The following is a 13,133-nucleotide window of genomic DNA, read 5'->3' as shown; positions in this document are numbered from 1 at the left end:
CAAGCATTTCCTTTTCACCTAAAACCAGAATATTTCATTATTCTGTAGACAAGTGGTATGTGCTGTTTTTTATTCCACCAAGTAAAGCTGACTGAATATTTTTTCTTCTATAATAGAAACTTGATTATACCACTGCTGTCAATATAATTAAATGAATAACCAAAGGTTATAATACTAGCATAAAGAATCCTTTCCTTACTGTACTTTAGATATCAAAATAGAAAATACAGCTGCATAGATCATATTCATTATCAGTTCCCTCTGAAAACATTTTACATAATTAGATTTTTACACAAAGGTTTTAAAACTCCAGTCATATCAGCAGGTTTTGACTACTAATGGAAAATGGAATTGATGCAATTATGTTAAACAGTGGCAGGAAGTGTGGCTTTTAAAAGAATCAGCTTAAAGAAAAAAATTCCAGTTGCATGTGCATTAAAGCTGTCAAAACTCTAAGCTAAAGATCCGCTCTCTGTGCCAGCTAAACCCCTGCCCGACTCCGGAAAGTAACTTTCTGAAGCCATGCCAAGCCCTTTACTTGAAAATAACATCTTAATTGGTTTCTTCTAATAAAATTCAAAATGCTCTTTTGGTGATGATAATACACTCATTGTTTTATTCCTGCTTAATGTTCTGGTCTCTTGGAATGTTTTGGGCATTACTCTTCAGGAGAAAGGAAAAAGCCCTTGAGCCTGGATTTATGGAGCGACAATCTGGCTGGATGGACCAACAAAGTTGGAGGCTTTTGATGCCAGAAAGATTGCTTCTATAAACGGTGGCTCTATTTAATGTCAGATTCCTATATCATGGCAATGAGACTCCAATCTCTTCCTATTAACTGCATCATTAGTATGTAATGTTTAGTTGTGAATACAGAACCAGGTTGCTTAGAGAATACTTAGGGCTCTGACTGGCAACTGACACAAATTAAATTATCTGATAATTCTTTTCAAATCAAGGGGTAATTTAAGTCATAAAGTTTTTCTTTTGCTTGAGTTATGATAGCTAGTGTACATCTATCTACAAGGGCAGACATGTTATTTAAAAGGCTCTAAAGTATCCACCATACCATATCTAAACTTCTACATGCCTTATCATCCTGTTAAGTTCCTTTATTAAAATTTGTTCAATTCAGGCTACTGAATGGTTTGTATACACATGGACTCTAATTATGTAACTAAATTCAACAGAAAAATATCATTTGTATAATATTTATACAAGCCAATTTTATAACCACTTTGCTACTACTCACGAATTCCATTAAACAAGAGATCCCTGTGTTAAGAATTATAGCTGTATTGGAATCGTCTTTTTACATGTAATAGTCTATCATTTAAAATAAACTGTGATCATATACATTACTTCTACTTGACTCAATTACAAGGAAGGTCAAGCAAGAACACTAGGGTGTTCAACTCCCCTTATTCTCAGTTTCTAATTTTGTTACTGCTGTCTTAAAACCTTCAGACCCGTTGTGTTCATTATTAAATTTCAGTGATGAATGAAGTGCCAGCTTGGTGTACTTAACACAGTTTGTACAAAGTTATGTCTATTTACAAAAGAGAAAAGGTCTTTTCTAATTTAACTTTTATGAAATGAGGATTTTGGGAAACTGAAGCACATAATTAAAGATTATATTTCATATGCTATAATTGAGATTCTGCTCACTCTTTGGCAACTGATGCTAACTATAGTAACACTAGCAACTTGGGTTGCAAGACTTCGCTGGCTGGAAAAAAGAAAAGCAGGCGTAGAGAGCAAATTTAGGTATTTATCTTATTGATGCCTTTACATATTATGTGCCCCATTCACTCCCTTTACATCCCTGTTATCTGTGCTAGGGATGGATTATTTCCTTTTTGCGGGTTGCCATTCAATAACTCATTTTGTTCTCACTATCACTAGCTGTCAGACAAATGGGAGGGAGACAGGGTTCAAATTCGTAAGTCACCAGAGTTGCTTGTCCTGGTCCTCAGCTTGCTTGCACTGAAAGCTGTCACTACATAACTGTTACAATAATGTTTTAAGTAATTGAGTGTTCACCAAACTAACAATCCAATTATATAATTATAAATCTGTGGTTATTCATAAATGTAAAATAAGAAAACATATAAATAATGCATTTAAAATGATACCAGGAATACAACAGCTTTTTTCTGACTTAATAGTTTTTGTTATATGAATATACAAGAGAATACACACTTAGGAAAGACTAAAACGGTATTCAAATATGATGTAATTTTACTCATAGACAATGTGAGTGTGTGTGTGAGAGAGGGAGTTAGGCATTTATTTTTACTCAGATATATATTCTCTCTCTATAATTAATTATATCTGTAGAAAGTCAAAATCTATAAGGAAATAAGTTTTTTCCTAAAATAATTTAGAAGTTGCTTCTTTAGAGCTATTAATGCTACATAGAGTTAAGGTTTTCTTTTTGCTGGATCAACAGTCTGTCTCCCTTCTCTGAGGAACAGAAATCTTCTGTAAAATTACATTGCTGTAACTCCCTGGGTTTATCTATTCCACATAGACTAGAGACTTAACATTAGCCATTATATTACAAATAAGATTGAATATAACAGCAATCTTGCATTCAAAATTCAAAGTCTGGTACCTGATCATTTTTATCAGAAAATAGTTTTACTAAGGTAGTAATTTAGAAATTAATTAGGTAGAATATTTTATACTTTCATTATCAAGAATCTTAAATGCTAGCAAGCGTTAAAGTTGAGTAAGGCAAGAATATTTAGCATTTTCAGTGGCATCAGTTCAAACCAGACCATAAGATTATTTTAATGGGTTTTTCACTCTAAGGCAATACATAAATAAGTAGAGTGGAATATTCTAGGGATTGACTAATGGGACTATGGAATCTTGATGTACATAGCACATCAAACGAGCTCTTGACTACAAGAGCAGTAACTTGGGGAAAGCAAGACAAGACTAGTATGTTCATTAATTTGCATGAATTAGAGATAAATGAAAATATAAATTATTCTTACCTATGTATTGCCTCAATCTTTGCAAAGAGAATTAAGAGGCACTTAAAATATGGTGTTGAGCAGATTTAAAGTCTGCTATATAATGATCCTCAGATTATTGCTGAAAATCAGCCCTTAATTAAAAATGTAAGGTATGTTAAAGCTACAGTGCTGTACATACTCGGGGCAGAAATAGCATGAAGCAAGTTTGTTAATATTCATGTTAATAGCCTTGCGTTTCTGCAGATTCTGTAATATACATTTGCAGGGTGTCTCTGATTCTATACAAGCACTGCTCATAATTAATTTTTCTCTTCTTATACCATTTTGTCTTCTAGTCTTGTCAATGCCACCATCAAGCTGTAGAACCTTAACCAAGAGCTTTAGCCTCCATGCCAATCTACTTCAGACTTTCTACAATAAATTAAATAATATGGGAATTCTTTGAAAAGTAAAAAGCACTCTGCAGAAATAACATCTCTCTACTGAGAGCTTAAAGACAGCTCATTCTCACTGGATAAGGAGGATGGGTTGAAATGACTGTTTCTGAAAAGACTGCAATTTAAAATGTAGAACATACTTGCCATCATTTACAGCTCAGCAAATTGTTTCATGGCTAGTGCTACCCTAAAATAGCACATGGCTCAGCACTTAGTTCTGCCTTCCACGTGCCCTTCTTGCCAACTCATACTCTGAGCTAGAAAACATCTTACCTTTCTGTTCCTTGCTTTCGAATGTGTTTTCCTTAACAACAGAAGTCTTCAGTAATATATAAATGAAAATGGAGAAGGCAAAGGAGTGCTGAATTTGCCCAAAGCTCAGAGCTCTATTTCCCAATGTTTGTTCTTTTTTTTTAAACAGTAATGGAACTAAAACCAAAGTGATAGTTTTTTTGTATCTTGTTATATAAAAGACGTTTATGAAATGAAAAAATTGAGTGTCTCAGTGCTATTTTTTAATGCAATGAATGATATCCCTGAAAAAGAACATCTGAATATTTTGTTTTAAAAGACAGTGCAAGGTATAGTGAATTTATGGAGATACACCCTGATAAATTTCACAGTGAAATGAGGAGAGTGAATAATAATTTTTTTCTACAGTTATCCATCTAAGCACTGATTTGCTCGCATAGACACAAAGGGAGATCTCAGTTACAGCAACAAAATAAACATGTTCCAGTGAGGTAATTCCCCTCATCTTCGCCTTGATGAATCATAAATTAAATGAGGAATTTGGGATGGTATAGAGAATGAATTTTCTTTCATTTTCAGGCAGGTCTGATGTTCTAAGAGAAATGTAAAATTCTAGCATGATACACTTAACATGATATGTTTACAGCATACCTTACTGAGAAAACATTCTTTTCCTTTTTCCTTTCATTGTGATCTTTGTGGATCTTAAAACTAATTCTCACGGCAGCTACAGAAATGGCTGTCACAAAGTCAGTATTAATGTTAGTGTTTAATTACCAAAACTATTTTAGAAACAAAGAAGACAAAAAGTAGTATACACCTAGGAAGAATGTGAAAATGTATAACTTTGGTTCTAGATATACTTTCTGAATCAAAATTGCAAATAAAGGCTATGTAACATTGTTTTATGAATATATGTGAACATATCAACATATATGATCAACATGTGAACAAATTTAAAATAAGCTATCTAGGATCACCTGCACCATCTTCATTTGATAAAGAGTTCAATGTAGTAGGCATGTCTATGGTTAATCCACAGAGTAGAACATTTTTTTTTTTTTTTTTTTTTTGAGACGGAGTCTCGCCCTCTCACTCAGGCTGGAGCGCAGTGGCGCAATCTCCACTCACTGCAAGCTCCACCTCCCGGGTTCACACCATTCTCCTGCCTCAGCTTCCCAAGTAGCTGGGACTATAGGCGCCCGCCACCACGCCCAGCTAATTTTTTGTATTCTGAGTAGAGATGGGGTTTCACTGTATTAGCCAGGATGGTCTCGATCTCCTGACCTTGTGATCCGCCTGCCTCGGCCTCCCAAAATGCTGGGATTACAGGCGTGAACCCCGCGCTGGGCCACATTTTTTTTTTTTAATGCAACCACTTTGGCTGTTGACTGATTAACATAACACTCAAGCTCACTCTTCTAATTTCAGAACACTAAAGCATTCCTTCTTTGCTCCCAATTGTAGGAACTTTGTTCCTCTGAATGGCTTAACACATAACATCATTTATTGGTAACAGAATCAAGCTTATTATAATCTGATGAAACTCACCTGGAACAGTAATTACCTTTTTAAAACAGGAAAATATAGGCTTACACATTTTTCTAAAAATTTTTTCTAGGAGAAATCCACAGCATATCAATGTAACACATTTTATCCTAATACTTTCAAGAGACATTCTTTGCAATACCTGAAATAAAATTTCCTCCTTCCAATTCAACTCTACTAGAGTTTTTGTTTTATTTTGATTACCAGAGCCCTATATCAATACATATTACAGGGGAAAATAGACATATGAGGCTATATTTCTCAGCAATTTTTCTCATCTTCCACTGCAACTGTATTTTATAACAGTTTTTACTTTGCTGCTTGACAAATTTAGTGTTACTCTATTCTAGACTCTTCTGATTTAGGTAATGTCCAACTCACACATGAATTCATCAATCCTTTGCTGAGTGCAACTAAACTCTCACAAGGGGAAGAGTAGAGGGAACTTTTTATTCACAGGGCACCCCTTGAGTTTGGGTTTACTAAAACACTCATGCGTGCTTCAAGATATTTCAGTGACATTTAATTGAAACCATCATAAGACGACTTAAAAGAAAATGCCACGGCCGGGCGCAGTGGCTTATGCCTGTAATCCCAGTACTTAGGGAGGCTGAGGCGGGCGGATCACGAGGTCAGGAGATCGAGACCATCCTGGCTAATATGGTGAAACCCCATCTCTATTCAAAATACAAAAAATTAGCCAGACGTGGTGGCGGGCGCCTGTAGTCCCAGCTACTTGGGAGGCTGAGGCAGGAGAATGGCGTGAACAGGAGGCAGAGCTTGCAGTGAGCCGAGATCACGCCACTGCACTCCAGCCTGGGCAACAGTGCGAGACTCCGTCTCCAAAAAAAAAAACAAAAGAAGGAAAATGCTGTAACACACAGCTGAGAACTAAATATTTCTTAGTAACACAAACTGAGAAGATTCAATACAGCCAGAGTAAGCATCTTCCAAGATTAACGGAGAAATCAGGAACAATTGTTTTTCTTTGCATTTCTTGGGCAACCACAACACAAACTACTACAACAAATGTGCCTTGTAATGCTAATGCTACTAGAGCTCATAAAGAGGCAATTTAATATTTTGAGTTTATGGTCCAATAACAATTCATCAGCTTTGGGGCTTAGTTCATTAGTTCACAGGGGTTATTTGTTGAAGGGGATTTTAAAAGATGTTTTATACAACTCCATAGTCTTTCACTTATATACTATCAAAGACCTGGAGACTTGGCAGCTTTATTAGTAAAAATTCAGCATAGACAAAAGGGAAAATGAATCACTAAGTAAATAAATTTAAAAAAAAAAAAAAAAAAAAAAAACAGGGCCAGGCGCAGAGGCTCACACCCGTAATCCCAACACTTGGGGAGGCTGAGACAAGCGGATCACCTCAGGTCAGGAGTTCAAGACCAGCCGGGGCCAACATGGTGAAATCCAGTCTCTACTAAAAGTACAAAAATTAGCCAGCCATGGTGTTGCACACCTGTAATCCCAGCGACTCGGGAGGCTGAGGCAGGAGAATTGCTTGAACCCAGGAGGTGGAGGTAGCAGTCAGCCAAGATCTCCCCATTGGACTCCAGACTGGGAGACTGAGTGAGACTCTGTCTCAAAAAAAAAATAAGAAAGAAAGAGAGAAAGAGAGAGAGAAAGAGAGAGAAAGAGAGAAAGAGAGAGAGAAAGAGAGAAAGAAAGAGAGAAAGAGAGAAAGAAAGAAAGAAAGAAAGAAAGAAAGAAAGAAAGAAAGAAAGAAAGAAAGAAAGAAAGAAAGAAAGAAAAGAAAGGTAATCCTATGCAAGTCTAGTGCTTACTCATAAAATACCTATTTCCAATTCAAAACTCACAGTCAGTTTTCTGTTTTTAAACCATTGTCATGCATACGCAAATGTGAAAATCAGCGATGGGCTGGAAGATTGGCCAATCTTAACTAAGGAAAAACTTATACTAAAAGCATTTGTGTGAACCTCATATTCATTTGCAAAGCTATTTGGCATAAAATAAGAGTTAGACAAATTACAAAAGAAAATATCTATTAGAAGTCACAGGTCTCAACACAGAAGATTTTAGTAGCACAAATGTAACTAATTAATAACATCTGAAGTACACTCTCCCACAGGACTGCTGACCATCTGGTTGACCTTGCCCTAGATCAACAGGGAAGGCGAATCTGTAAAGCACTGTTTTACAAATGTTATCACTCCATTATTTCACCACAAGAAAAAGGGATGGAACATGAATGGGAGAAGAGACTCATGGTTCTACACACCTTAAAATTGACTATGATGCTTATGGCACCTGAAGTAACACAAGACTGAGTGGTTTCTTCTCAGGTTCCACCCAGAGAGAGACAGGCAGAGGACCAAGTTATAGTGATGGAGAAGAATTCAAGACAAAAGAGCCAGTAGGTAAAGTAATTACGAGAGAATCTAAAGGTACTTAGAGATATAAAACATGACCTCTGTCTGATACAACTTGAAACTATCTGAATTTCCGCAAAACACCTTTCAGTTGCTGATTTTTTTATTGGAAAACAGTAATAGAAATTTAGAAATATGAAGTAAAAGTATATGTCATAAGTATTTAAATATACATTCTTAAATACGTTAACCTCATACAAAGCTCTATATTTTGATGTTGAGAATAAACTACTTTGGAGGAAACTTAAAAACCTACCTGGTACAATAAGATGAGTCATCATTTCACTAACAAGAAACTTGAAATAATAATAAATTTGGAGCAGGCATGTCAAGCAGGTACACTGTGAAATCTCCTAAGAAAACTATATTGTACCAAGGTTTAAAATTTGTACATTTTGACAACTATTTTTGCCTGATACTTTTCATATACCTTGCCTATGTAGTTCATTGTAGGAATGTTTAAAATTATTGAGCTAGAAATTGTGGAATTTTATTAGATGTATTTTTACTGTTGATACATCTCTTTTAAACAGTATTCAAAATAAGTGATTTTCTCTCTCTCATTATTTGCTCTGTTTTTCTCTCACTTCCTAAGAGTTCCAGTAATACACTTGAGAAGAACAAAATATCAGGAATTATAGAACTTTGAGATCAACAACTCACATGTCATATTCTACATAAGTTTCAAGTTAAGGCAAGTCTTATTCTGCAAGAATCTGTTTTGGGTTTGAGAGCATTTAAAATATTACGCATATTTTTTTTAAATCTCATCATTACTTCTAGTCACCGTATAGCAGAGCTGTCACTGTCTTACACAGTTCTGAAGTTTGGTTCTAAAAGATTATACTATGTAATTTCCTTCTGTAAAATAAGAATTCTAATTTCCTTTTCAAATGCAGAATTGGTTCATTATCTCTAGTGACATCCTTTTTGTTAATATTTACATTAGTTTGGATTAATTTTCATGTAATGGAAAAGAGAGCAGGTAGAGACCTCTATTAGATCACTCCATCTCTATATACACTAGGAAAAATATAGAAAATAGAGGGGAAATTGCACTACTTCTTAATGCCCTTTCTCTTTTATTTGAAAAGGTATTTCATAGTTCTCAATTTGGGAGAGAAAGTGTGGGTAGTACATAAGATGCTTTAGTAATTAAGGGGCTAAAAAGGATACTTCAAAGGGTCTGTCTTTCCATTCTTCACAACTTAACTGCATAGCTATGGGTTTTAAGGGGAAATGCCTGGCATGGAGGCTAAGGAAGCAATTAGAAGCTCACACATTCTAAGTTCCAAATATGGCTCCTTTGGTGCTTATGACAACTGTGGGGAAAGCACTGGTGACTTAAAAAGAAAAAAAAAGACAGCCATTTGACTGGTAAGTGTCAGTCATTCTGCTATTTGAAATTTGAGGCCGGGCGTGGTGGTTCACACCTGTAATCTCAGCACTTTGGGAGGTCGAGGCAGGCGGATCACAAGGTCAGGAGGTCGAGACCATCCTGGCCAACATGGCGAAACGCCGTCTCCACTAAAAATACAAAAATTAGCTCAGTGTGGTGGCACACGCCTGTAATCCCAGCTACTGGGGAGGCTGAGGAAGGAGAATGGCTTGAACCTGGGAGGTGGAGATTGCAGTGAGCCAAGATCATGCCACTACACTCTGGCCTGGTGACAGAGTGAGACTCTGTCTCAAAAAAAAAAAAAAAAAAAAGGAATTTGAAACCACAAAGAGTTTCAGAGACACCCTGCTATAGGAAGGTCTGAGAGTATATTGTTTATCAAATGAAAGAAAAATATTTGAAATGACACTAAAGTTTATGCAGAGTTGAAAGAAGTAATAAAATTATAAATGACCTTGATTGGCAGGAATGCTGTTCCTCATCCATGTCTTGCTCCATCTGTCCAATTAGTATGGGTTACTTGACTAACCAAATTCATTCATCTGTAAGTCCTTTGAACTATATACATTAAAGCTCATGCAAACCATTCCCGCAAAAGACCTTGCACCTTTTATGTATGTGAAAATCTGAAATCACAGCCATTTCCCTAAGCTTCTGAGGACATTTGTATACAACAACAATCAAAAGCATATTTCCAATTGTTCTTTTAGGTCCTTTTAAATTAATTAGGGGCCAACTATGCCAATCTCAGGAAATCCTTGTGGAAAAAGAAGAAACACCATTAGAACAACACACGGAGTAACCAGTTTTGAGACTAATGCCCAAAAAATTAATTGGGAGAATTTTTTAGTAATTGAACCTGCATAGCTCTTTCTGCTGCTCAGGATTAGCACAAAGGGGCAATTTCTTAACATTACCAGGTGAACAGTAAGATCAAAGATGCTAGGCTTTGAGCTCGTGCCCATCTCCCCCATGAGTACACAGGCAAGCACAGAAGAATTATTTTATAAAAAGCAACATATACTATAAGCATTTTCATAAATATTGCCTCAGATCCAACAGAGGGTTTTTGTCTATTAACCAATCATTTAAAATAGCTACTGTCCTCCAAAAAGCAGCTCAAAATATTTTTAAAATTAATATCCAGTAATATTTTATACTCTTAATTTTTGAATCTGGATAAGGAAGAAAACAAAACTTAAAATAACATTTTTTCCCAGAGTGTTTATCAACTCTCTTACCATCAAATGTTAAATAAACTCTTGCTTGGGGCTGGGAAGATCCTTTTACAAAGACAGAACAAATAAATACTCCAACCAACACGCAAATTTTCCGGAATGCCATTTCTTCAGATATGCAAGTTAATCTCCAAGGGAAAATACCTTTAAGAGAGAGATAACAGGTTTGTTATATCTCATTTCACATTTTAGGAGTAGGAAAAAAACAGCAATCTAGACAAAACACCCTATTCACAAAAGAACCATCTGAACTTTTACAGTAATGCCAACAGTAGGAGGTGCTCTGTCTTTGCTTCTCAGACGTGAAAATGTGGATTTCATTCATTTGTGTGGGGAAGTCTTTCCAACAAGAGAAACTTTCGTCTTCGAGTAAACCGATGTTACCATCAAAACAGAACAAAGCAGCGAGGAAAAACACTGATACCCAAAGGAAAGCCCAATTTTTAACGGGTCTTCTCTCTAGAAATCCATCACATTAAAAAGACTTGAATAGCATTGTGCTAATAGACTATGACTGGATGAGAACTCTTTCCCCAACTAATGTAATAGCAGTAGCAAAATCTCTTATGAGCATTCATGTGTACCTACTCACTCTTCTATAGTCATTAGCTCTTTTGGAGTAATTGTCTCTGAAATGGTGTTTCCTTACATAAATCTATGTGTGCTCAATCCTTGATCACCAAAGTCACTGGAATCAGTTATCTGCCATTTTATCCAGATGACCAACAGGCAGCTGTTAAATGATGCAGATGAGGTAACCACCGACTTGTGCCAAATTCAAACCTAGCGGTGAGCAATCCAGTGAGCCATATATCCACCAATGCATATTTTAAATAAATCCACCAGAAAGTGGGCTTTCAAACTTCTCAAAGATAAATCAAAGAGACAGGTGTCACTGCTTGAAACTATAGATATAAAATTGGTACATGCTATTAACTAATATCCAAATCCCAAGGCCACCAGATAATGTGTTACCATAAACCTACAGGAGCTCTAGTGGCTACATCATGTAAAATAAACTCAGGAGCATCAAAGAAACACAATCATTTTGCTTCTACCATAATTATACAATGAAATGACCCAACAGTCCAATAAAGAAATTTATTTTTACAGGTTACAACAATGCTGATCTTCATTATTTGGCTTTCAAATTAAAATTTCATAGTCAAAATTATTAATTTCTTTGTAAAAGCCACTAACAACTGAAAAAGACCGCTTCATTAATACAGAATACAAGGAAGAATTAAACGGAATACGCAATTTTAAAGAAAAATTGTAAGTAGATTTCCTAGGTGGTGCATATAAGAGTTAGAAATGAAATTATACGCTTCTTTTACCACACAGATGGAGGAAACTCTAGAGATGTTTGTGTTGGTAATTTTCAAAAGAAACAGTTTCTTCCTGCTTCTACAACCTCTTCACCCTGTCATCCCTAAATTAACTTAGAAGAAAACTGATTTTATGGGTGACTTTCCCTTAGTAATTTGCCCCCTTGGGTCTGTTGACTTTATAGTTAAAGCCAAAAGAAAAAAGCTATTAATACGCCTAACCTTTGTTATGTTTACTGAGCAAGCTGATATTAAACATTTTTTTTTTTTTTTTGCATATTGGTATCTTACATGTTTCTCCCAAAGGTACATATACAACCATTTGCAAAGAATACTGGAGACACAATGGCAGGTGAAACATAGTCTACAGGGCAATTTGATTTACATCCTACCTAGTGATGAGGAGTGAGAGACTAAAAGCCAAGTGTCTTAAATATGCCCCCGCCTCCCCAACAGTATCTTACAAGTTCTTCCCTTTAACTCAGACACAGACGTTCCTCTTGGTGTTTTCGCTTCTGCTGACCGCAAACTAGTAACACATAAGAAAAGAATTCTCTTATAGCCTCTGGAGCAATTTTGCCTTGGAAGGCACTGTAATACTCAACTTGAAACTCTCCGCAGGTGTCACCGCCTAAAGAAACAACTCGAGCTGGACTCTCAGTAAGGGGAAAGCTTCCCTGACAAACCGCGTGTGCTCTTAAGAAAATGTCCAGGCTTGAGCACCCTAATGTATGAAAAGTCAATATGCAGGCCAAAAAAGTTATACTTTGCTAAATTTGTAATGCGGAAAACGACCAATTTAGCTTACCGAGGTTGGAAGAAATCAGCACGGAAAAGTCATCAATTTGCTACCGGGGTTGGATCCGCTTGTGTCTCCAGTCCTTTTCCCAAACGACCTTATTTTCTAGCACGTCCCAAAGGTGAAATTCTTTCTTCCCGGTCCTCTGAGTTTCTTTGTAAAGGAATCTCAGCGCTGCAGTGCCGCGGCACCCGGAGCTCTTCTCCGCGTCGCTCAATCAAGCACCTCGGAGTGAATGGAAAGTGGCCGGACGCCGGGGGCGAGCGCTCTTGGTGTCCGATTACAGCGCCGCGGCGCGCGGCTCCAGCTGCCCCGGCGCGCCGCGCAGCCCCTGCCGCATCTCCGCCGGCCGCGAGGCCCCACCCCGAGCGCGCCCGCGAGAGCGTGGCAAGGAGCCGCGGGGGCGGGCCGGGCGGGGCAGACCCTTAGAGCCCGCGGCTAGCCAGACGCAAGAATGCGCGGCCGCAGGCTGTGCCCTAGCCCCGAAACTCTGCTCCTTTCGCAGTCCGCGGCGGAGTGAGCAACTTACAGGCTGCGCTCTACGCTTTTTGTTGCCGGCGGCTCTTGGAAGACTCACACAGGCTTTGCCTGGCCGTAAATATCAAAGTGCAAAGCAGTTGTGGTTTTTTTATTTTTTTATTTTTTTGCCAAGGAAGGATCACTGCAGCCTTTTAAGGCAAAGAGATGCGTTTTTAAAAGGACGTGAGTTTTGTCCTTATTCTGCTGCGTGTTTTT

General features: G+C 37.2%; 1 protein-coding gene across 1 annotated transcript in view; it reads right to left on the bottom strand.

Annotated features, from left to right (window-relative positions):
* The window catches only part of SEMA3C (semaphorin 3C), a 179,540-nt gene extending 166,813 nt beyond the window's left edge, over window positions 1–12,727 (bottom strand). The window contains exons 1-2 of the mRNA XM_005550371.4: window positions 12,408–12,727; window positions 10,275–10,415 (exon numbers count right to left, since the gene is read on the bottom strand). Of these exons, the coding sequence (XP_005550428.2) occupies window positions 10,275–10,377 (103 nt within the window). The 5' untranslated portion in view covers window positions 10,378–10,415; window positions 12,408–12,727. The remainder of the gene's footprint in view (window positions 1–10,274; window positions 10,416–12,407) is intronic.
* Window positions 12,728–13,133: the final 406 nt, after the last annotated feature.

The sequence above is a fragment of the Macaca fascicularis genome, chromosome 3 (assembly GCF_037993035.2).
Source record: "Macaca fascicularis isolate 582-1 chromosome 3, T2T-MFA8v1.1".
Classification (NCBI taxonomy): Eukaryota; Metazoa; Chordata; class Mammalia; order Primates; family Cercopithecidae; genus Macaca; species Macaca fascicularis.
Note: the sequence above shows the minus strand (reverse complement) of the source record. Positions and strands in the feature narration are given on the sequence as shown.